Source organism: Octopus sinensis, linkage group LG21, assembly GCF_006345805.1.
Source record: "Octopus sinensis linkage group LG21, ASM634580v1, whole genome shotgun sequence".
NCBI lineage: Eukaryota > Metazoa > Mollusca > Cephalopoda > Octopoda > Octopodidae > Octopus > Octopus sinensis.
In genome coordinates this window covers 9,827,043-9,853,217 of record NC_043017.1, presented here as the reverse complement: position 1 = coordinate 9,853,217, position 26,175 = coordinate 9,827,043, and the positions used below count along the sequence as shown (strand labels likewise).

Genomic DNA, 26,175 nt, shown 5'->3' with positions numbered 1-26,175 from the left:
TGTATTAAAGAAGAAAGATGTTGTGAGTGGGAGTCGGGGTTGGCATAGTTTTTCCGACTCTAGTTACTCCTTAATTGTTTCCAACTCTGACTCCACAGCCTTGGATGTAAGGGGTTTGTTGTGAGACTGATTAGCATAAGCAGAATGCAGGTTGGCATGGCTGTGTGGTAAGAAGTTTGCATGCCAACCATGTGGTTTTGGGTTCAGTCCTACTGAATGGCACAAGTTTAAAACATTTTTTTTTTATTATTGCTCCCAGCCAACCATAGCCTTGTGAGTGGATTTGGTAGAGAGAAACTGAAAGAAGCCCTTCCTGCTGCTACATCTTAGATGTAACCCTACGTTAAGGATCAGCAGTATCTTTGCTCACAACTACATAGGCAACTAAAAGAATTTTTAAAAGTATGCTCCATGTTTGTAAGTCATGTTTGAATGTTTGAATTGAACCCATGACATTTTGAGTGGTAGCCAAATACCTTAACCACTCAGCCACATTGATGGATTCAGGCTGCATCTGTTGGATGTGTGATGGACGTCATAATTGTCTTGGGGTGTTGTAGGGTTTTGGAATTCTATGCATGTTTTCTAATATTATATCTCTTTTGTCTTTTTATTTTTTAAATTTTTTAGAAATTTCCTACTCGTTAAGGACTTGATGGGCTTAGTCACACAAACTGACCCCAGTACTTGTTTTAAGTCTGGTCCCTATTCCCTCAATCTCCTAGTGCTGGAGTGCTAAGCTGCAGAGACATAAACAAACCAACATGGGCTGTCAAGCAGTTGGTAGGAGACAAACACAACATAAATAAAATACGCATGCACACACACACACACACACACACACGTATTCACGCACACACACGCACATACACACGCATCCACGCACTCATACACACACATACATATACAGAAATATATGCCAGCCTCGCCTGGTACCTGTGCAGGTGGCACGTAAAAAGCACCCACTACACTCACGGAGTGGTTGGCGTTAGGAAGGGCATCCAGCTGTAGAAACATTGCCAGATTAGACTGGGCCTGGTGCAGCCTTCTGGCTTCCCAGAACCCCGGTCGAACCGTCCAACCATGCTAGCATGGAAAGCGGACGCTAAACGATGATGATGATATGTATCCAGCATTAAAGGCAGTGCTCCAATGTGGCTGCAGTCAAATGACTGAAACAAATAAGACTACACACATACATACATGATGGTGGGCTTCTTTCAGTCTACCACCAGAGGGCAAGGTACTTGCCTAAGGGGCCTTACAGTGGAACTAAACTGAAAACCATGTGGTTGCAAACCACTGTCACTACCCCACTTTTTTTGTTCATTGTTTTCTATTTTCTGAAGGTAATTCTCCTTGATCTCTATCTCCAGGTCATAGTCAGACAGTGATAGGGGTTGAGACTTCTCGACAGACAGGTGCCATTACATTATTGATATTGGACCCGGCCAGTAGTAAGTCCCACATGAAGAAACTCAAAGCCCAGACGACGCCAGCCTTGATGCAGCCCCTACGCAAATACTTAAGCAACATGACTAAAGACCAATACCAGATTGTCGCAGTCATTGGAACCCTCAGTGACCAAGAATGGCACGTTAGTAGATTTATTTGTTCTTGTTTTGTGAATGTGGGTATAAATCTGTGTGTGTGTGTGTATTTGCACGTATGCACACATTACAGGAATGGTTTCCCTGCAGCTGTGATACCAGTGCCGGTGGTATGTAAGAAAACCATCCGAACGTGGCCGTTGCCAGCACCGCCCCGACTGGCCTTGTGCCGGTGGCATGTAAAAAGCACCATCCTATCGTGGCCATTTGCCAGCCTCGTCTGGCACCTGTGCCGGTGGCACGTAAAAGCAGCCACTACACTCACGGAGTGGTTGGCATTAGGAAGGGCATCCAGCCGTAGAAACAATGCCAGATCAGACTGGGCCTGGTGCAGCCTTCTGGCTTCTCAGACCCCAGTTGAACCGTCCAACCCATGCTAGCATGGAAAGCGGACGCTAAACGATAATGATGATGATTATGGTCAACTCCCAACCCAGGCCACAGCAACAAAGTCCAAACACCACACTTCTCAATCCATCATCATTGCCTCAATGTCCTGGATACATCCCAAGCCTGTGTCTGCAATCAAGTTGACAATGATTTCCTCATCTTTCATCACCATGAAGTGGGTTCCACAGGACTCATTGAGCTGTTTCCAGTTCATGGTGGCACATGCAGTGACCAGAGTGTTGCAGCTGTCTTCCCATTGAATTTTGTCAACTGACACTTTACTCTGCTAGTCCCCTGCTCTCTCAAGCTTAACCTTGAATTATAAAGCCTGTTTAACCCCAATAAGGCGGGGCGAGCTGGCAGAAACGTTAGCACGCCGGGCGAAATGCGTAGCTGTATTTCGTCTGTTGCTACGTTTTGAGTTCAAATTCCGCCGAGGTCGACTTTGCCTTTCTTCCCTTCGGGGTCGATAAATAAAGTACCAGTTTCGCACTGGGATCGATGTAATCGACTTAATCCCTTTGTCTGTCCCCTCTATGTTTTTCCCCTTATGGGTAGTAAAGAAATATATTTAACCCCAAGTGGTTGGCTGGAAGGAGCAGGTTCACATAACATTAGGGCATATGCACATACTAATGGACCTGTGTGATACATTCCTCAGAGTCCCGCTTTCCTTGATAATATTTAAATATTCTTGCTTCATTCAAAGCTTAAATTTTTCCAAAGACTTGTCTCATTAGCTCTGTGTCTCTCTCTCACCCTCATTTGAGAAGATTGTCAGCCATAGAAACTCTACGTTAAAAGATGAAAATGGTTTAGCTTTGGGATCTTTTCGGTTTGAACAGCAGTTTTTTCTATAACAGCAGTTTTTTCATATAAAATTGTCACCCATAATTATGACCCTAGTATCGATCTATTGCATTTCAATCTGTTTTAGGGTTAGGGGTGGGGGGAAGGGTATCTTTTTTTTCTTCAGAAATGTAAATAAACCCAATCTGTTTCTTAAACGAGGGACATATTCATACGGCACAGAATGCTTTCACCTCAAGAGACGTCATTGACTGGTTGAAATTGCAGAAATTGAAGAAAAAAACAACAAATATCTTACAAACCATAGAATTTTCTCAATAAAGCCAAGAGAAAAAGATGTTTTATAAACACATTCTACCAGTATACGAAGTTTAAAAGTGTTTAGTTACATGGAAATTATTTAAAAAAACTGCCGTTCAAACCGAAAAGATCCTTAGCTTTGTTCTGAAGTAATTTCAGAAGTTAAAACCGCAATGGCCAAATTTGCTTCAGAGCAAAGCTAGTTAATTGTATTCAAACACGCGCTCCCCATAGTGGTTCTTGGTATTGCAAGGGAGATAATCATTTGCGTGTGTGCGTTTTATGTGTACAGAATTTAAGTAATTATCTGCATACAAGTGTGTGTATATATATATATATATATAATATATATATATATATATATATATATATATGTATGTATTGTTCCGAATTTGGGTGAATGTGTATAGAATAATATATCAGTTGAATAAAGTTAAAACATAGTCTGGTTTTAACGTTTTTTATTATGGCATTTTAACAAAACCAGCGCTTTCAAACATACATAGTGTTCCCATCGGATTTCAAATGTGTTTAACTGACAGTTGAGTCCTTGACAACTTTGGTACCTCTTGGAATGCTCCAACCAACTGAATTTTTAGAATACCTTCTAAGAGGTACTAAAGTTGTCAAGGACTCAACTGTCAGTAAAACACATTTGAAATCCGATGGGTACACTATGTATGGAAAGCGCTGATTTTGTTAAAATACCGTAATAAAAAACGTTAAAACCAGACTGTTTTAATTTTATTCAATTAATATATATATATATGTGTGTGTATATATATATGTGTGTGTGTATATAATATGTGTGTGTATATATATATGTGTGTGTATATGTATATATGTGTGTGTATATGTATATATGTGTGTGTGTATATATATATGTGTGTGTATATGTATATATGTGTGTGTGTGTATATATATGTGTGTGTATATATATGTGTGTGTATATATATGTGTGTGTGTATATATATGTGTGTGTATATATATGTGTGTGTATATATATGTGTGTGTATATATATATATGTGTGTATATGTATATATGTGTGTGTATATGTATATATGTGTGTGTATGTATATATGTGTGTATATGTATATATGTGTGTGTATATGTATATATGTGTGTGTATATGTATATATGTGTGTGTGTATATGTATACATGTGTGTGTGTATATATACGTGTGTGTGTGTATATATATGTGTGTGTGTATATATATATATATATATATATATACACACACACACACTTAGGTATATACACTCTGAATTTAAGTTTCTTTTGTTAAGTTTTCATTTCTTACGCTCACCTTCATTTCTTACGTTCACCTTTGTCTGCTAACGAAATTAATTACTGTGTAACAAGTTCCGACTACAATTATGTTTAAATGAATACCTGTATACACTTTTTTTTTTATTATTCACTGTTGCAGGCTAGCAAGACTTTAAAATCCGAGAAACTCACTTGAAATTATACATTGACCATCACGACTACCACCACCACCAAAAACCACCACCACCTCCTCTAACACCAGCCAACACCAATGTCACTATGGCTAATAACTGCTAAAACCACCACCACCACCACCGACCTCCAACACCTTGTTATTGTTTTTGTTATGTTTTCCTTATTATTATTATTATTGTTGTTGTTTGTTTGTTTGTTTTTGACAACTTCTGCCTCTGCACACCGAATCTACAACTTTCCACCTATTTGCCTTCTCTTCGATGTCCGTCACTCAACACAAATATAAAATGGATGGAACGAACTTAACATAATGAAATAAAACTGAAATAAAACATATGGTTAATTTATTTTGTATCTCTATTTGCTGAACATTAGCGTCAGCAACCGTTCGTTCCAATGGAACTAATCACTGGTCTGGTTGACTGTTGTTTTCAATATATGCCGAAAGTTACAAGGGAGTGTCTGTAGCTCGGTGCAGAACAAATATCAACAGGAGACTTCATTAAAAAAAAAAATGGAAAAAGGAAAAAAAACTAGTATATTATTTATATATAATTTTTGCATCTTGGTTTCTTGCTGATGTTTACATCCATTGCATAAATATACATATGTATGTACAAATATATATATATGTGTATGTATATACATAGAAATAAATCATATGAACATATACGTGCATATGTATAAATGCATGCATATGTGTATGTGTGTTTGTATATACATATATATATATATCTAGATGTGTGTGTGTGTGTATATATATATATACACACACGCACGCGTCTCTGTGTGTGTAAATATATATGTATGTATATGTATGCATGTACATTGGGCTTTCGCACTGTTCCCTTCTACCAAATTCCACATGCAAGACATTGGTAAACTCCCAAAGGTTACATATGGTAGAAGACACTTGCCCAAGGTGCTGTGCAATGAGATTGAACCTAAACCTGTAATGATTGCAAAGAGAATTTTTTTAACCAAAACAGCCATGTCTGCACCCATTCCATTGTTTTTTTTCGTTTTTTTTTTCTTTCTGACCCTCCCCACCTCTCCTTGTGCTAATTATTCTGTGATAAAACCTGCAATTTACTTCTGAACAATACATTTTACATTTTACCACATGTATTCATATTGTTGTTGTTATTCTGAAAGTTTTTGTTTGTCTTTTTTGTTTTTGTTTCTTTTTTTCCCATTAAATGAATAAAAGTTTATTCTTTACTTAAAATTATTTCTCTTTACTTCATCGTTGGTTAAATAGCTAACCAATTAGTTCAATTTCACTTCATTATTTGCCAGTGGTGTGTTTATTAACATTGTACAAATAGGTGTCCTCACCTTTGTTGTTACCACAACGTCTTGGCTGATGTACTCTCCAGCCTTCATCAGGTGTCCTGGCGGAATTTCAAACCAAACCTTTTATTTGACTAATGGGGTACTTTGTTCTCATTCCTAAGGTATTTTTTGCTGATGTTATTTATTGAAGTTACTGCTTGGGATTAAACCTAGAATTTTAAGGTTAGTAACTCACACTCTTAACCTATCTATCTGATGTAAATAATTCCTCATCTCTAAAATATAGAACAGTATGTTTACTATTGGCATAATGACCCTCCTAAGACCAGGTTTCCATGGTATATAAACGACAGAGATCACAATACTTCCCCTGAACAGGACATAAGTCCATCATGGGGTTTGTTCCTTTTACAGCTGAGTGGACTGGAGCAATGTTAAATGAAGTGTCTTGCTCAAGAACACAATGTACTGTGTAAGTTGGAGGAAACAAACCCACAATCTTACAATTTCAAGTTCAACACCCGAACCACTTGACCATGTGCCTTCACCGAAGCCAGCAAATAAGAAAAGAAAGTAAGAATATCATTTTACTTGTCTCAGTCATTAGACTGCAGCCATGCTGGAGCACTGCCTTGAGGAATTTTAGTCAAGCAAATCGACGCCTTGGTACTTACTCTGTTGGTCTATTTTGCTGAACTGCTAAGTTACAAGGACATAAACATACCAACACCGGTTGTCAATGGTGATTGGGGACGAAGAAGCACATACACACATGGCCACAATCTAACCCATGCCAGCATGGAAAGCAGACATTAAATGATATATATATATTATGGGCTTCTTTCAGTTTTCATCTACGATAGCCTCTAGCTGACCAAAACCTTGTAAGTTGATTTCATCATCATCATCATCATCATCATTAAACGATGATGATGATGATGATGATGAAATCAACTTACAAGGTTTTGGTCAGCTAGAGGCTATCGTAGAAGACACTCATCCAAGATGCTAGGCAGTGGGACTGAACCCTGAACCATATGGTTGGGAAGGAAACTTCTTACCACACAGCCACTAGTAAATAAAAAGGAAGAAACAATGAAATTTTAAATATATTTATTTAAACCAATTCTAAGTGACAAACATTGAGATAATTAGCTGAGAAATTATTTTTAAAAAAAAGCCCAACTAAAAGGTTTCGTTACAACAAAACCAGGTGAAACAGAAATTCAGTGATGCTTATTATTATTATTATCGTCCAGTATGTTGTAGCCCTTGACAGCCAGTGATATGTTTTATTTGCAAGATTTTGAGCCAATAATTGGTCTGTGAAGCACAACTCTGTAGCAGAGCGGACAGGAGCGATGGGAAATGAAGTGTCTTGTCCAAGGACGTATTGCATAGATCAGCTAGTCCAGGAATTGAGCCCATGGCCTTATAAGTGTTAAGTCAGACAGCTTAACCACCGGGCTAAAATACCCCAAATAAGTACTCCAGATAACATTTGGAATAGAAACTCAATCTAAAGGTGATTCTTAATAAAATTATACCAAAAGACAAAACAAAAGGATTTCTTTGACCATTTCGTTAACCATATTCTATGCAACAGACCACCTTTGTTTTAGATCATTTTGAAAATGGTGAAGAATTTAACAAAATAACTTTGCCAATATCAATGTGGTGTTTGAAACATAAATTAACATGAAATTTTAATGGTAATTTTTAATTTTATATTACTTTACATAGGAAGTTTCTGTTATTAGAACAAGGGTGGTAAAAGCTTCACTGGTATCAAAGGAGTTACAAGAGGTGTGTGTGTATAAATATATATATATATATACATTCCAACATTTTCTGCATAGCCATTTATATATATGTGTGTGTGTGTGTGTGTGCGTGTATTCGTTGTTAGTGATGGAAGCAATATTAGTTCAAAATAGCATTTTCCATATCTTACTTAATGTAGGTATACTGCAGAAAGCCAAAAAACTGCTGTATTCATCTTGAAAAAGCATCTCATCTAGACATATAGTTCTAAAAGGCACAGAATAATATGCTGCTGCTGAAAGATTTTTGTCTGCTCATGATATATTTCAGTGCTTTTTATATGAGATGCTTTCACTAGACAAATACAGCAGTTTTCTGGCTTTCTTCAGCATATCTACATTAAGTAAGATGTACACAGAATGTTATGTGTGTGTGTGTGTGTGTGTGTGTGTGTATATAGCATCATCTTCACTTAATGTTCGTTTTCCATGCTGGCATGGGTTGGACAGTTTGACTGAGGTCTGGAGAGCCAGTGACTGCACCAGGCTCCAATCTGATCTGGCAATGTTTCTACAGCTTGATGCCCTTCCTAATGCCAACCACTTTGAGAGTGTAGTGAGTCCTTTTTGCATGCCACCGGCACAGGGGCCAGGGGAGCTGGCATCAGCCACAATCGGATGGTTCTTTTTATGTGATATATATATATGTGTGTATGTATATATATATGTGTGTGTGTATATGTATATATATATATATATATATATACATTCCAACATTTTCTGCATAGCCATTTATATATATGTGTGTGTGTGTGTGTGTGCGTGTATTCGTTGTTAGTGATGGAAGCAATATTAGTTCAAAATAGCATTTTCCATATCTTACTTAATGTAGGTATACTGCAGAAAGCCAAAAAACTGCTGTATTCATCTTGAAAAAGCATCTCATCTAGACATATAGTTCTAAAAGGCACAGAATAATATGCTGCTGCTGAAAGATTTTTGTCTGCTCATGATATATTTCAGTGCTTTTTATATGAGATGCTTTCACTAGACAAATACAGCAGTTTTCTGGCTTTCTTCAGCATATCTACATTAAGTAAGATGTACACAGAATGTTATGTGTGTGTGTGTGTTGTGTGTGTGTGTGTGTGTGTGTATATAGCATCATCTTCACTTAATGTTCGTTTTCCATGCTGGCATGGGTTGGACAGTTTGACTGAGGTCTGGAGAGCCAGTGACTGCACCAGGCTCCAGTCTGATCTGGCAATGTTTCTACAGCTTGATGCCCTTCCTAATGCCAACCACTTTGAGAGTGTAGTGAGTCCTTTTTGCATGCCACCGGCACAGGGGCCAGGGGAGCTGGCATCAGCCACAATCGGATGGTTCTTTTTATGTGATATATATATATGTGTGTATGTATATATATATGTGTGTGTGTATATGTATATATATATATATATAGACACAAACGTATATTTTACAAAGAGAAAAAAGTAAATTTTGAATGCAGTAAAACTGTAAGAACAGCAGAGAAAGATTGAGTATTTACCCTTATAAGATGGAAAAAAAGATGCGAGCAGGTGGCATTAGCCACTACACACATTTTTTTCTCTCCTTGTATGTTCTGTGTCCCTTTCTGTAGAAGAGCGTAGGCTCGAAACATAAAAGACTTTTTCTATTCCTGAGCGTTATACTAATACATCTGTTTGTTTTGTACACCACCTGTCTTCGTCTTTTGTTTTTTTCATAAACTCTCCTATATATATATATCCCAACATTTTCTGCAGGGCCATTTATTGGGCTTTTTCTCTTTCCTTTCTCAACAAGTTTTGTATGTCTCTGATGAGAATTACTATAGCTTAATCAAGTTAAATAATTTCATTAAACAAAAAAAAAAAACTTCATCCAAGCTCATTATAATTCTCCACACACAATAACATCTTTTGCGACAAAAATCTGTCTATATATGTGATATAGAAAATAATTACAATTATATATCATCATAAGATAATGATATGGTTATGATTGTATAAACTCAAAACCATTTCAGTAATGTTTGACATATATTTGAACCTGTAAAAGCTTTTCACAACAGTTTGTCATGGAGAAAAAAATTATCCTTGCTTAAGACAAAAAGTGATAAAACACCATAGATTTAACAATATATTTCCTTCTAACTTTTGCATCCATTTTTCTAAGCTTTATATCAGAGATTTGGTTTTCTATTTTCTTTTTCTGTTTTCTGTGATGTTCGTTTTGTTAAGAAACAACTGGTTTTATAGCTGGACAATACCCTCTATATGGCTACCAACCTGACTGAAGCATGTTCGTGTGTGCACGTGTGTCAGACAGGCGAATGTGGAGCAAATAAAGTGAGATGCTTTACACAGGAGCAGAACACAACGGCTGAAGTGGAAGTTCTGAGTGCATGACTCTATGGACAGTGTTTTATATATATATATGTATACACAACATGTATACACATGTGTGTGTGTGTGTGTGTGTAATAAGCTAAGATAAAAATTGTTCAGTCTAAATGATGCATGCACGTATGTATACATATACACATACACAAATTTAAATATATATCTATATTTATAAATTTGTATGTATGTATGCATATCTGTATATATACATACATATATATATATATATATATATATATATATGGCAACGGCCACGTTCGGATGGTTCGCTTATATATATATATTATATATATATATATGGCAACGGCCACGTTCGGATGGTTCGCTTATATATATATATATATGTATGTATGTGTGTGTGTGTGTGTGTGTGTGTATATATATATATACACACATACGCAGAGAGATTCATATCTAAATCGCACTATAATTTATATAGACATATATACATATAATATCAAGAGTTTCCATATGTAGCTGATTATATATTATATAAGATGATGTAGCTAAATATATAAATAAGATCTCCTTTTTTGTTTTACTACATATATATATATATTTATATATATATATACACACATGCAAATACATACACATTCAGACATAAAGAAGAAATAAAGACAAAATGTTTGTGCAGTCCATGTGCAAAAATGTAGATAAAATTTTAAGATTTCCAATACAAATTTACATCTAGTCTCCGAAAAAAAAAAAAAACCAGTAAAAAAATAAAAAATAAAAACACAAATTGCTGGAAATGTACACAATTGCTTTTTCTATCTCCCAAATATTAAAATCAGAAAATTAATTACAACGATTTTAAAAATAAAATAGTATTTCATTTCAGAAGAAACTTAATTTTTTTCTGGTTTGATATTAAATTTGAATTCTTTGGAAAAAAAAAATGCCTACTTCAAAGAAAAATGGTAAAGTACTGTTTTTTATGTATTTCTGTGTTTTTTTTTCTTTCATTATTTGATGAAACTGTTGGAGTAGGTCTTTGATGACAGAGTGACGGTATCAAAATCACTTGAGTTTCTCGATGTCCTGAGAAATAAAGCAAAAGATAAGTGTAATTAATTTAAAAAATTGATTAATAATTTAGAAGACAATGAAAATGTGGTTGGTAACAATAAAGGAACGACAGTGAAGAACATAATAATTACGAAAAACATGTTGTTAGTATAGCTGTGTGGTTAAGAAGTATGGTCTCCAACCATAAGGTTTTGGGTTCAGTCCCACTGCATGACACCTTGGGCGAGGGTCTTCTACTATAACCTAGGCCGACCAAAGCCTTGTGAGTGGATTTAGTTCACAGAAACTGAAAGAAGCTTGTATATATATATATATATATATGTGACACGTAAAAGCACCAACTGATCGTGGTTGTTTGCTAGCCTGCTCTGGCTCCTGTGCCGGTGGCACGTAAAAAACACCCACTACATTCACGGAGTGGTTGGCGTTAGGAAGGGCATCCAGCTGTAGAAACACTGCCAAATCAGACTAGAGCCTGGTGCAGCCTGCATGGCTTACCAGACCCTGGTCGAACCGTCCAACCCATACTAGCATGGAAAACGGACGTTAAATGATGATGATGATGATGATGATACAATGAGCTTCTTTCAGTTTGTATCTACCAAATTTACTAAGAAAGCTATGGTCAGCTCAGAGAGCTATAGTAGATGCCGTGCATTAGGATTGACCCTGGAACCATGTGGATGGGAAGCAAACTTGTAAACACACAGCCAAGTGTTTGTGCTATGTTAAATTTGATTGTATTTTACATGTCCAGGCATGAAAAGACAGACACTCTAGAAACTGTCTGAAGAGAAAAACTCTCCTTATGGACAATATGTAAGAATGGGCAATGAATGACATGATTAAAGTGTTGGACATCATCAAAGCGTTTCTGTGTCATTACACATCATCAGCTACAGATACCAAGTCATCCTTCATAGCCACTAAGAAGAGCAACTGGAACATTTGCTGATGCGCACAAAGCTTTGTCAAGCTGTAATTAATTAGTGGCATGTAAAAAGCACCATCCGAGCGTGGCCGATGCCAGCGCCGCCTTGACTGGCTTCTGTGCCAGTGGCACGTAAAAAGCACACACTACACTCGCGGAGTGGTTGGCATTAGGAAGGGCATCCAGCTGTAGAAACACTGCCAGATCAGACTGGAGCCTGGTGCAGCCTCCTGGCTTCCGAGACCCCGGTCGAACCGTCTAACCCATGCTAGCGCAGAAAACGGACGTTAAATAATGATGATGAAATACACTAAGCAGCACTGAATGAAATGTGAGTATAACCATATTTAACATGTGTGCACTCAGAGGCCCAATAAACCTATTGCAAGTTTTTCATCATCTGTAAAATAGTTAAAGAAAGACAAGGGGGGGCCAAAGGAACACTTTACAAAACAGAGAATTCACTCTGAGGGTGAGTGCAGTTATCTTACCTCTTGGACAACTTCTTTTAACTTTTGATAAGCTTCATCACATTTGTCATTTACAATTATATGGTCATAGACACTGGGCTGCTTGGCTGAAAGAAAGAAAGAAAACATTTTTTAAAAACCCTTATTACACAGGCATATCACGTGGGATTAAACTTGTGAAAGTATGACTATGGGGTTAAGCAAGTGCAGATATGACAGTGCGATTAAGCAGGTGTAGGTATGGATGAGGGGTTAAGAGATTGTAGCAAGTCTCCGTTTGAACTGAAACCAGTTAAGAGCCACAGCCTAATCGTATCACTAATGCGCTAATGTGCAGCACAAACATTTGATCACTCTCTTACTCTTTTACTTGTTTCAGCCATTTGACTGTGGCCATGCTGGAGCACCGCCTTTAGTCGATCAAATCGACCCCGGGACTTATTCTTTTTGTAAGCCCAGTACTTATTCTATCAGTCTCTTTTGCTGAACCGCTAAGTGACGGGGACGTAAACACACCAGCATCGGTTGTCAAGCAATGCTAAGGGGACAAACACAGACACACACATATATATATATATATATATATACATATATACGACAGGCTTCTTTCAGTTTCCGTCTACCAAATCTACTCACAAGGCATTGGTCGGCCTGGGGCTATAGCAGAAGACACTTGCCCAAGATGCCACGCAGTGGGACTGAACCCGCAACCATGTGGTTGGTTAGCAAGCTACTTACCACACAGCCACTCCTGCGCCTCTGTGCAGATTGTTTGGCAAAAACATAACATTCATGTGTTATCTTTGTGGAAGATTTTGTCATACATACACAGGGCTGGATTAAGACCCATCAAGGCCCTAAGCACTTAAAAGATTTTGGTGGCCCCATAAAAGATTATGTAATTCAAAATATAAACAATAACAAACCAGAAAATAAATTTTCATTTTCCAAAACGAAGCAAAACAGAGGGAAAATAATGTTTATTTTTGTCTACTTCCACTTTATTTATATTTGAAAAGTTTCCTCCTACTTTTTTGAATTGCAAAGTCTTTGATCAGTTCCTCAAAATAATTATTAGGTATCACATCTCTATTTGGTAGAGATAAAGGCATCCCGAATATTATTTCAGCAAGTTTAAAGTGATTTCATTTGTGCCGTCAACTATTTACCATTTCTGTGGTGCCCCCTCCTTCCCTTGATGCCCTAAACACGTGCTTATTTTGCTTAATGGTTAATCCAGTACTGTACATGGTTGGTTTCCATGAACTAAGTTCCACATGGTTGGTTTCCATCAACTAAGTTCCAATCATTAGTCAAACCAAGGCACTTGCTCAAGGCACCACGCACTGGAATTGAACCCATGACCTCATGGTTGCCTAGTGACACTTCTTAACTACACATCTATATTCCAATGCATTTATATTCCTGTGATCACAACAAGCTCCATCTGTAACAAACAAATAAGAACCAAAATACTTACAATAATCTAACGCTTCGTTTGCTGTATCCAACCGTTTCTGCAGGGATTCCTCAGTTTCAGTTTTTCTGTCTCTCAGTCTCTTTTCCTGGAAATAGTCCAAATAATTTAAATTAGTAATTAATGGTAGCACTCTGTGTGTGTGTGTGATCATCATCATTACCATCATTGTTGCTTCAATATCCACTTTTCCATGCTTGCATGGATCAGAAAGGGTTTTATTGAAGCAGATTTCCTATGGCTGGATGCCCTTGCTGTAGCCAACCCTCACCTGTTTCCAACCAAGGTAATATTTCCACATGACCAGACATGTTTTCCATGAAAGATTGGAAACAAACGACACTGCTTATATGTCAGTGACTTTCGTTTACAACTATCATACAACATCAACACAGACACCAACACACACACACACACTTAAAGACACACAAACACATACATAAACACAAACGCACACACATATATACTTATATATAAATTTTTATGTGTAGACTCTCCTATCATAGACAACAGATGACCATTCTGCAATTTCTTGCTGAATGACCTGCACAGATGATTCGTTTATGGTGGTCAAACGTTTGTGCCATACATCAATTCACTCCCTCCATCAAATCAACATTACTAAAGAGTTCGCACAGCAACATGAGATGAAGCGTTTCGCTCAAGAACACAATGCCTTGCCCAGTCTGGAAATTGAAACTGATAGGGATCGGGGCCTGGAACTAACCCCGTGAACAAGGAATTCCAGGTAGGCGTGGGTCATCAGCCCGCATCGATCACGTCCCTGCCCTCTGTTCACACCGCCCATCACTACCACCGATCGAACGGTCCGGTGAGGTCCTCGGATCTGGCCAATGAGTCTGCTTACATGCGGCGGCATTCTGCGCCATCAGCGGTGCGTTCTCTGATGGCCCAGAGAAGCCGACCAAACCCGATTGCTTAGAGGAAGTAAAAGTTGAAATTCAAATCACGATCCTATAAGCATGAGTATGACCCCTTGACCAGTTCTTCTAGTTTCTGCCTACCAAATTCACTCACAAGGCATTGGTCAGCCTGAGGCTATAGCAAAAGATACTTGTCCAAGATTCCACACGGTGGGACTGAACTTGGACCCATGTGCTTGAAAAACAAGCATCTTAACCACACAGCCACTAATTCCTTATTGATGTGATGACAATTATGTCAGGGTGGTCAACATGTCCAAAGTAAAACATCCTTCCTATTGACCAGCACCTCCTCATATAGCAAAAAACAAATTTAATCATCCAGTAATTAACAACAGAGATCAATATAACGTGTAGCAGATTGTAAAGGCTACGTGTTATATTGTGAGACAAATAAAAGACAAAATATAAAGAAAAAAGAAACAGCAAAAAGTACAACTGACCAGGGCTTCTATAGATGGTGGCTGTACAAATATATATTTTGCATTCAAACCAGTTGTTTTGATGCTTTTCACACCATTGATTTCTACATCGAGAATACATATTCGTCCGGTCTTTTGGATTTCTTCAACTGCTGCTTTACTGAAACAAGGAAAAAGAAAAAAAATCACAATCAAAACACAAATGAGAAAATTCGATTTCTTTGTCTGGTACAAAGAGGAAGAGGGATGGGGGAGGAGGAGGAGGAAGAAGAAGAAGAGGAGGAAGAAGAAGAAGGAGGTGGAGGAAGAAGGAGGTGGAGGAAGAAGAAGAGGAGGAAGAAGAAGAAGAGGAGGAGGAGGAGGAAGAAGGAGGAGGAGGAGGAAGAAGAAGAAGAGCAGAAGAAGAAGAAGAAGAAGAAGAAGAAGAATCAACCACCATCATTTTTATATGTCTGCTTTTGATGCTGACATAGCCTAGCAGAAACAAGAGAAACATCAAAATGAGAGGAACATTAAAAGCCTTTAATTTTTACATTAGATTCTCTCAATGTTTATTTATTCTCATTGTTTTGAATTAATTATGCATTATCTCATCATTTTCAGATTTCAATGATGTGAGTGTATATTTTTACAATGACATTGTAGGGTAGGTGAGAGAAGCAAGATCTGGCCAGTTTAAACCTAAAATAAATAGAATATTTGAACTGGACATGGTCAGTTTAAATGCTGAAGGGTTAAAAAGTCTAATGTCAAATAAGTCAGCATCAAATCAGTAATACCAAATAAGCGACACCCAAATGGCTGTGCCAAAACATTTCATACCCTAAATTTTTGGTTGAGATCTTAAAAGCAAAGTACAAAGTATGTAAAAAGAAGCCATTGTATTAATTGCAAAACTTAAAATTAAAGTAATTAGCAAAGACTGTTTGGAGCACAGTAAGGAGGGAAGCACTCCGTCGGTTACAACGACGAGGGTTCCGGTTGATCCGAATCAACGGAACAGCCTGCTCGTGAAATTAACGTGTAAGTGGCTGAGCACTCCACAGACACGTGTACCCTTGACGTAGTTCTCAGGGATATTCAGCGTGACACAGAGAGCGACAAGGCTGACCCTTTGAAATACAGATACAACAGAAACAGGAAGTAAGAGTGAGAGAAAGTTGTGGTGAAAGAGTACAGCAGGGATCACCACCATCCCCTGCTGGAGCCTTGTGGAGCTTTAGGTGTTTTCGCCCAATAAACACTCACAACGCCCGGTCTGGGAATCGAAACCGTGATCCTATGACCGCGAGTCCGCTGCCCTAACCACTGGGCCATTGCGCCTCCACTTGGAGCACAGTAGCAATGTTGTAAATGCAAAACAATAAAAAAGGACGTTTTCTCATGAAGAGAACTTTTTCTGCATTTTGTCTGATGATATCTACTCACCTTGTACCATAGTAGTTTCCAGAAAACATAGCGTTTTCCAAAAACTTTTTTTTCTGTATCATCTCTTCAAATTCTTTATGAGTGACAAAGTGATAATCTGAAAGAGATATTCATATTACAATAGTGTGTAATCAACAAAAATTTATTTTTCTTGTAAAATCCAGGCTTTTTCCTGATCTTGCCAGGTAGTTAGCATGTTGGACTTACAATCATAAAATTATGGGTTCAATTCCTGAACAGGATGCACAATGTATCCTTGACCTAGGAATTTCATCACATCTCCCCCAACATTTGGCCTCCAAATTCTCCAGATTTCAGTCCACCGGACTACTATGTATGGAACATCATTAAGAAAAATGTCAATGAACACCCTCATAGCATCAAAGATTCTTTGAAAGCTGCCAGAGTTCAAGTCATGCCTGATATGAACAAGGACCACGTAATCCAAGCTTGAAAACAATTTCACCCCCACGTAGAGGCAGTTATTGATGCTTATGGTGGTTCTATTGGATGAAATTATTAAACTGATTATTTAGCTTTATCTTTATTCTATTTTTATAAAAATACAATTTTCTTCTGTTATTATATAAGCATTTAAAAAAAAAATCATAAATCTGTCCTCAAATACCAACTGCACCCTGTATATATATATATATATATATATATATATATATACGGTTTAAGCAATTAAGATTCAAGTGAATATGGTACTTAACTTGGATGCACCAGAAGTCTATATGGTGTTAACCATACGACAAAGTGGGGTGATTACAAATAGGAAAAAAGCAACAAAAATGGATCAATATATCGGTACAATTGTCTTCGAACGAAACAATTGTACCGATATATTGATCCATTCTTGTTGCTTTTTTCCTATATATATACATATATATATATATATAAATATATATATATATTATATATATATATATATATATAATGTAAGAACTCCGTGCAGACTGTGTTAGTCAATAAGATACAAATAAAATTAACAAATATATTCTTTTTGTGTGACCTGGTACCAAATGATCCATGGCCCCATACTGGTCTCAGACCCAGTGGTTGGGCACTAATGGTCTGCTGTATTCCAGTTGACTTTCCCTACTGATGTTGAAGACAACAGTTTGGCCAGACAGTACGCTGTGTCCATACTGAAAAGAATTTGTCTTACCTTTGCCATCGACTTCTCCAGGCCGTGGTTTCCTTGTGGTATCTGCAAGAGGAAGAAAATCAAAAAATTTGACAGAGTAACAGAAGTAATATATCTGGATTTGTTCATTTAATAATAATAATAATAATAATAATAATAATAAACATTGTGTACAGTGCTCAGGTGCACTACAACTCATCTAAAGTGCATATATAATCAGGTGTAGTTTCGACGGATTTCGGAAAGCATGAGGGCCTTAAAGGATGCAGTGTCATGGCAGTCAACAACTGACGCAGGCAGTTTATTCCATGCTTCAGCAACTCTGAGCGTGAAGAAATGTTTCCGAAAGTCATGGGAGCTGTGTTGTTTTCTGACTTTGTAGGCATGTCCACGTGTGTTAGACACATGGAGATCAAAAAGGTGTTCAGTGTTGTTATTGGTGAGGTGGTTGATAACTTTGTGGGTGTTTACCAAGTCCGTCGCCAGACGCCGGAGCTGCAGTGAATCCATGCCCAGGGAAACAAGGCGCTCAGAATATGGTAGGTGTCTGATGGAGGGTAACTTGGGTAAATTTATCTCCAGTAACTTGGCTAAAATAACTGTCACGGTTTGTTCAGTTTTGTTTTTGATAATTTTCGTCTACAAGGGTGGTGGACGGTTAATCTATCATCACCTGGTGTCAGACCACATCTTGGTTCTTGGGTGTACTTAACAGGGTTTTCACTGTAGCAACTAGAAGTGCATGGCTTAGTGGTTAGGTTGTTAGACTCATGATTATAAGATTCCTGAACCAGAAATATGTCTATGTAAACAATGCTATTGAAGACAGAAAAATAAGGGATGGGTGTATATACATGTTTCAGGAGTCACTGTTCCTTCTTCAGTTTCATCCAACCCATTAACCATCCATCAATACATTGCTTAAACAGTGTAACACTATTAGATCTACCAATGTTATATATCAAACATATACCTATTTCTTTATTACCCACAAGGGGCTAAACACAGAGCGGACAAACAAGGACAGACATAGGTATTAAGTCGATTACATCGACCCCAGTGCGTAACTGGTACTTAATTTATCGACCCCGAAAGGATGAAAGTCAAAGTCGACCTTGGCGGAATTTGAACTCACAACGTAACGCAGACGAAATACTGCTAAGCATTTCGCCTGGCGTGCTAACGTTTCTGCCAGCTCGCCGCCTTAAACATATACCTGACATTATATGTGTGTGTGTGCGTGGAGAGAGAGAGAGAGAGAGAGAGATGGTGTTTAAATCTGTCTATACATAGAGTATTGGCTAAAAAATCTTTTTTTAATCAATACATATATTCTGTAGCACAGAATATATGGTTTAATAGATACATGTTATCCGAATGAAAGAGAGAATGAATATTGACAGGATTGCTGGGTGTGGAAAGGAAGAGATAAAAAGGAAAAAAAAAAGTCCTATAAAAAAAAATTTCACACTGTTATAAAGTCTCTTTTATAGAGCATCTCATGACATGAGGGTGTGGGTGGAGTTTAGGTGGGGCAGGAGGGAGAAAGAGAGTGAAACGATCCCATTGACATGTTGGTCTTGTAATTGATGCCAATTGCCATCATCATTATCATCATCATCATCATCATCATCATGACCACCGTCATCATCATCATCATCACGATCACCATCATCATCGTCATCAACATCATCATCATGACCACCGTCATCATCATCATGACCACCGTCATCATCATCATGACCACCGTCATCATCATCATGACCACCGTCATCATCATCATGACCACCGTCATCATCATCATGACCACCGTCATCATCATCATGACCACCGTCATCATCATCATGACCACTGTCATTATCATCATCATCATCACGATCACCATCATCATCGTCATCAACATCATCATCATAATTGTCGTCATTGTCACTGTCACCATTTTAAACACACATTTTTCCATGTTTGCATGGGTCAGACAGAATTAGTTCAAGCAGATTTTCTATGGCTAGATGCTCCACCACCACCACCACCACCACCACCACCTCCACCTCCACACTAACCTTCCCCTGTTTCAAATCAAAGCAATATTTCTCCGAGGCCAGACATGTTTTCATGGAAGACTGGAAAGGAATGACACAGCTTGTATGACGGTGACACTTATTTACAGCTATCGCACACTATCAACACAAGGAGACACAACAATAAACACACACACACACAAATACATGCATGCACTCACACATATGTTATATGACAGGCTTCTTCCAGTTTCCGGCTATTTAATTCACTCACAAGGCATTGACTGGCCCAGGGTTATAAAAGACACTTTCCTCAAGTGCCACATTGTGGGATTGAACCCAGAACCACATGGTTGGGAAGCAAGCTTCCTCAACACACAATCATGCCATACTTTAATAATTCTTTCTACTAAAGGCACAAGGCCTGGAAATTCGAGAAGAGGAGACGAGTCGATTACATCAACCCTAGAGTTTTGCTGGTACTTAATTTATCGACCCCTAAAGGATGAAAGGCAAAGTCGATCTCGGTGGAATTTGAACTCAGAATGTAAGAACAGGCAAAATACCACTAAACATTTCGTACAGTGTGCTAACGATTCTGTCAGCTTGCCATTTTATACTGTACTTTAATGATAGTAATAATAATAATGATTATGATAATAATGATCATAATAATAATAATAATAATAATAATAATGGCTTCAAATTTTGGCACATGGCCAGCAAGTTGGGGAAGAGATAAGTGAATTACACTCAGCAGAATTTGAACTCAGAACATAAAGACAGATGAGATGCCACTAAGCATTTTGCATGGCATGCTAACCATTCTGCTAGTTTGTTGCCTTAATCATCATCATCATCATCATCATTTAATGCCCATTTTCCATGCTGGCATGGGCTGGACGGTTTGACTGAGGTCTGGAGATCCAGCGATTGCACCAGGCTCCAATCTGATCCAGCAATGTTTCTACAGCTGGATGCCCTTCCTAACGCCAACCACTCCGAGAGTGTAGTGGGTGCTTTTTATGTGCCACCGGAATGGGAGCCAGTTAGGCAGTCCTGGCATTGGCCACAATCGGATGGTGCTTTTTAAATGCTACCGGCACAGGGGGCTGGTATTGACCACGTTTGGATGGTGCTTTTTACATGCTAAAGGCACAGGGAACCAGTCAGGCGGAACCTGTAATGACCCATGCATGAATTGATAATAATAATAATAACAATGACCATCTCTAATACAGACCCAAAGCCACATATTATCAAATGTGTCCTTTCATTTCTTTTATTCAATTAACAAAGTAAGAGGGAGATCTGGCTGTTATTTCTGGAAGATTGAGTGACTATGAAGAGGTTGTTTCTCACAAGTGGTTTTACTAACATTTTTATAGTATTGCGAAGTAGTATACTCCAGCTAGTGCAGTCAGCCTTGAGATGGATAAGTTAGAGAAAGGAAGAGGCAGTGGAAGAGAGGGAGGGGAGGAGAAAGGTATAAAAGAGAGAGAAAGAGTGGTGAAGAGAAGGGTGAGAAAGGGGAGGAGGAGATCAATGAAGGCCATTGATTGCCACAATTATCAATAACAAAATGTGGATGCTTTAGTGCGAACAATGAACACACGACTAATCTGGCTGGATTAAACAGATTATGGAGATATAGGAACTCGTTTCTTTTTGGCACAGTATGATAGTGATACGAGGGTTCACAGAGAATGATGTGTGTTTAGATGTACGAAAATTACTCATAGACTAATCAAACGATTTTACACCTGATTTTAAAATGAACAACAAAAAGAAAACTGAGGTGCAACTTATATAAGGGGCAAAGCTAAAACTATGAAGGGATTTAAAGCTTTGTAGCAAGATTTAGCACTAAATTAGAGGTGTGACTTATACACAGGTAAATACAGCAGGTAGGTAGGTGGTGTAGTGCAAGGCGGCGAGCTGGCAGAAACGTTAGCACGCTGGGCAAAATGCGTAGCCGTATTTCGTCTGCCACTACGTTCTGAGTTCAAACTCTGCCGAGGTCGACTTTGCCTTTCATCCTTTCGGGGTCGATTAAATAAGTACCAGTTACGCACTGGGGTCAATATAATTGACTTAATCCGTTTGTATGTCCTTGTTTGTCCTCTCTGTGTTTAGCCCCTTGTGGGTAGTAAAGAAATAGGTGTAGTGCATGGGTAGGTATTTAGACAGATTTGTGGTGCAGGAATGACCGTGTGGTTAAAAAGGTTTGCTTTCTGACCACATGATTTCAGGTTCAGTTCCACTGCGAGGTACCTTGGGCAAGTGTCACAATGTAATATTTTCCCATGGCCAGGCATGTTTTTCATGGAAGACTGGAAACGAACAGCATCACTATGAGTCTACAATGCATGTTTACAACCATCACATGGTGTTAAGACAAGAATACACACATGCACACACACATATGCACACACACACACAGACACATGTATAAATACAATGTGCTTCCTTCAGTCTCCATCTACCAAATCCACTCACAAGGCTTTGGTCAGCTCTGGGTTGCAGTAGATAGCACCTGCCCCCAAAGTGTCTGAAAAGAAAAATACAGGATGATACACTTTCAATTATAGGTCTGCTGGATCAGGGATGACCCAGGACCCAAAAGAGAAGAAGTTTGGAACAGAATAATAATAATGAAGTCTTATACTCACGAGAAACACTGAATGCAAAGCTTGTCGGATAGTCTTTCATGAGTAAGTGAAGCAAGGTGCTCTTGCCAGCCCCAGAGGGACCACTGATGACAATTGTCTTTATGTTGCTCATCTTCAATGCAGTACTGGAGAAGGATGCTGCCGAGAAGAAAGAAAATATTAAATATTATTGTTACTAAAGAAGTAAATGTTAACACATCATCATCATCATCAGCAGCAGCAGCATCACAAACACCATCACCATTGCCATCATCATTTTTACCACGGGCACAACTACGATCACCAACACCACCATCATCACTAAGAATCATCATTGCAGCCACTGCTACCCCACCACCTGCCCATCATTGCCTTCACCATTTTTATGTCTATTTTATCGATGCTGGCAGGGATTAGAGGTAGCATTCAATGACTGGATGCCCTACCTGATGCCAACTCTTATTTTTGTTTGCCAAACAAAGTTCTGTATTCGAGGGTTTTATCATTGTCAAACAGCTGAGCTGCAGAACTCATTTATTTATGTGGGTCATGAACAATGTCACAGATGCCCAGCACTATCACAGAGTAAACAGTTAGTAAAAATCTTGAGATGTACATGGAACAAATAGGGGCTGCAAAAAGGGTAGAGCACTTGCAGGAAACATCACTGCTTGGAACTGCTTGAAAAATAAGGGCTGTTAACTAGTTCACTGGTAGTGAACAGCTGACACCATAGTATATCTCTAGCTTTAGAAGCTGTGCAAAGACAATGATAATAATAATAATAATAATAATAATAATGATAATAATAATAATAAATGTCATAGCCCAATGTTAGGAATTATTTTCTTTTCCAGCAGTCTAATCTGCTGAGTGTATTTGAAATAAAAATGAATAAAATATAACAAAAACTAATAAAATAAAGCAAATTACATACAAAAAAGTTAACACTACATTAAACAGAGAACGGAACAAAATAAGGCAAACCTTAAATATGGTATTTTCTGGCATACAAGTCGATGTAGAATATAGTGTGAACATTGAAATGTCATCACTAACTTTCCAAATCCTGCTACATTTTATAGGGAGTTTTTGGTCCTCCAAAATCATGTTGTGGAGGCTCATGGCTTAGTGGTTAGGGTATTGGACTCATGGAGCATAAGATTGTGGTTTCGATCCCTGGATAAGGCAACACATTGTGTTTTCGAAAATAACATTTCATTTCATGTTGCGTCACTCTGTTCAGCTGGTAAAAAGGAATCATTCTGTGACACAACTTAGGTGCGAATGTATTAGACTCATGATCGTAAGATTGTGGTTTCGATTCCTGGATCGGGCAATGTGTTATGCTCTTAAGCAAAACACTTCACTTCACATTGCTCCAGTCCACTAAGCTGGCTAAAGTGAGTAATTCTGCGATGGACTGGCATCGCATCCAGGGGAAGAATATATACATCAGAGAACATGACCCTGTGTTTCTTATGGAGTAATGTAAACAAACCCCAAAGTTATTTTGGTGTATAAGTCAGCCCTTTTTTGGACAGTAAATTTTGGTTTGAAAAATTCAATTTGTATGCCAGAAAACATGGTACTGTGGAATGAGAATGTATGTGTGTTTAGAGATATGGATATGTTGAAAAGACTACCGGATATTCTTCAACAAGATGTGTGTCGTTCTGGGAGGAGCTGAAGACAACTTGGAGCTTGTGTCAGGGCGAATTTAAAATCTTGTCTGCAGACAGAACTAACCGCGGTACCATGGCATATGGTTGCTAAGTCTTGAAGGAATTACATAGCAACAGCATTGCTTTAATATTTCCTTTGCAGACATGTTTAAGTAAGATACTGTAGCAAAACATTATGTTCACTCTCTATACACTCCATCCATACCCCCCCCCCCACCACCACCAGTTCCACTAATCCTACATCAAAAGAATCTTGATTTACAAAAGATATTCTTCATTCATTTTAGAACAAAACAAAAATCACTTCAATCACAGAAAAGTGTGTGTGTGTGTATGTGTGAGTGTATGTATACATATATATATATATATACACACACATGCATACATATTATGTGTGTATGTGTGTATACATATAAGTGAAAAGAACAATGAGAAAAAAATGTACCAACCAGATTAGTGAAACAAGAGAAAATAACTATTCTATAGACCTAATTATGAAATGAGGTGATTAAGATATATGAAGACTATCAATAGCAACGGAATAATATAATACTGCAGTATATGTACACGATGATGATGACGATGGTGATGATGATGATGATGATGATGATGAAAATGATGATGATGATGATGATAATGGTGATGATGATGATGATGATGATGGTGGTAATGATGATCATGATGATGATGGTGATGATGGGGATAACGATAAAAATGGTAAGGACAATGGCCATTGTGACGATGATGATGGCAGTGATGGTATAAATACAACAACAACAACATGAACAAACCCTCGAAGAATGAGGAAAAGTAAAAGCTTTTCTCAGAAATGAATTAATGAAAGATACTTTATTGTTCCAGAAATAAAAAAAAAAAACGGTAAAAAAAAAAGCATTCTTCAATATGTAGATTGAATGTAATTATCTACTAATTGGTCTTAATGATGAATGAAGTGAAAAAATAGTTACAAAGGAATAGATCTATATATACTGAATACTAAGAGAGCAATGGAAACAGATTAAATGCAAACATGTGCAGGCACGGCCGTGTGGTTAAGAAACTGGCTTCTCCCACTGCATGGCACCTTGGGCAAGTGTCTTCTACTGCAGCCCCAAGTCAAGTAAAGCCTTGGGAGTAGATTTTGTAGACAAAAACTGAAAGAAACATGCTGTGTATGTGTGCATGCATGCATGTGTGTATGTGTATATAATGTACTGTTCTGTGATGGTAAGATCAACAAAAAAGGTAAGCCATTTGGTGAAAGACAAATATTATTTAACCCTTTCATTATTAACCCAGTAGAAACCGGTTCTGGCTCTGAGTACAAATGTCTTGTTTTCATAAGTTTTGAATTAAAATATATATATAACCCATGCTAGCATGGAAAACGGACGCTAAACAATGATGATGATGATGATGATATTCTGGGATCTTAAAAACATTTGGCTTTTGTTGTTGCTTCTAGCACCACTTGATCATATGTACTGTGGTCTGCACAGCCCTTTATGGCTATGTGTTTGTCCATTGTTAACCAACACTCTGTTACATCAACCACTTGACCTTCCTCTTATCATATATATATATACATGTATGTATATCCTGGTTATGACATCAAACTGCCTTCAGTGGTGAGGCTCCAGTTTGGGACTTCTGGATTTTTAGGGGAGCATGAAATTATCTCTTAATTTACCATTACTGCCAGGTCCTTTCTGATCCAAAAAGGTAACACCTATCAGAATCGCACCTATGGGTTAAACAGACATCCCAGGGGTAGAGGAGACTTGCGTTATTTTTGACAAAGCCACGAGGATGGCAGCTCTTGTAGAAGAAAGTTCCTCTGACATAAAACTTGCTGTCAAAATAGCTAGCAGTCAACTTGCAATGCTTGTTGCTGGTACCTTCTATG

At 38.0% G+C, this 26,175-nt stretch overlaps 2 protein-coding genes across 9 annotated transcripts in view; one reads left to right on the top strand and one right to left on the bottom strand.

Moving 5' to 3' along the window:
* The window catches only part of LOC115222881 (zinc finger-containing ubiquitin peptidase 1-like), a 32,959-nt gene extending 27,859 nt beyond the window's left edge, over positions 1–5,100 (top strand). Inside the window, exons 8-9 of one of the 3 annotated variants that reach the window (XM_036512046.1) lie at positions 1,377–1,597; positions 4,542–5,100. In XM_036512046.1, the coding sequence (XP_036367939.1) occupies positions 1,377–1,597; positions 4,542–4,577 (257 nt within the window). In that variant the 3' untranslated portion in view covers positions 4,578–5,100. Of the gene's footprint in view, positions 1–84; positions 739–1,376; positions 1,598–4,541 lie in introns of those variants that run through there. The other 2 variants (XM_029793261.2, XM_036512048.1) reach the window with 2 other exon arrangements.
* Positions 5,101–11,001: 5,901 nt separating this feature from the next.
* LOC115223000 (guanylate kinase) overlaps positions 11,002–26,175 on the bottom strand; it is a 35,768-nt gene continuing 20,594 nt past the window's right edge. For 4 of the 6 annotated variants that reach the window (XM_029793425.2, XM_029793421.2, XM_029793423.2 and 1 more), the window contains exons 2-8: positions 22,606–22,743; positions 17,937–17,978; positions 16,766–16,862; positions 15,359–15,497; positions 13,975–14,059; positions 12,516–12,601; positions 11,002–11,105 (exon numbers count right to left, since the gene is read on the bottom strand). In XM_029793425.2, the coding sequence (XP_029649285.1) occupies positions 11,085–11,105; positions 12,516–12,601; positions 13,975–14,059; positions 15,359–15,497; positions 16,766–16,862; positions 17,937–17,978; positions 22,606–22,717 (582 nt within the window). In that variant the 5' untranslated portion in view covers positions 22,718–22,743 and the 3' untranslated portion in view covers positions 11,002–11,084. Of the gene's footprint in view, positions 11,106–12,515; positions 12,602–13,974; positions 14,060–14,332; positions 14,380–15,327; positions 15,498–16,765; positions 16,863–17,936; positions 17,979–22,605; positions 22,744–24,230; positions 24,378–26,175 lie in introns of those variants that run through there. The other 2 variants (XM_036512059.1, XM_036512060.1) reach the window with 2 other exon arrangements.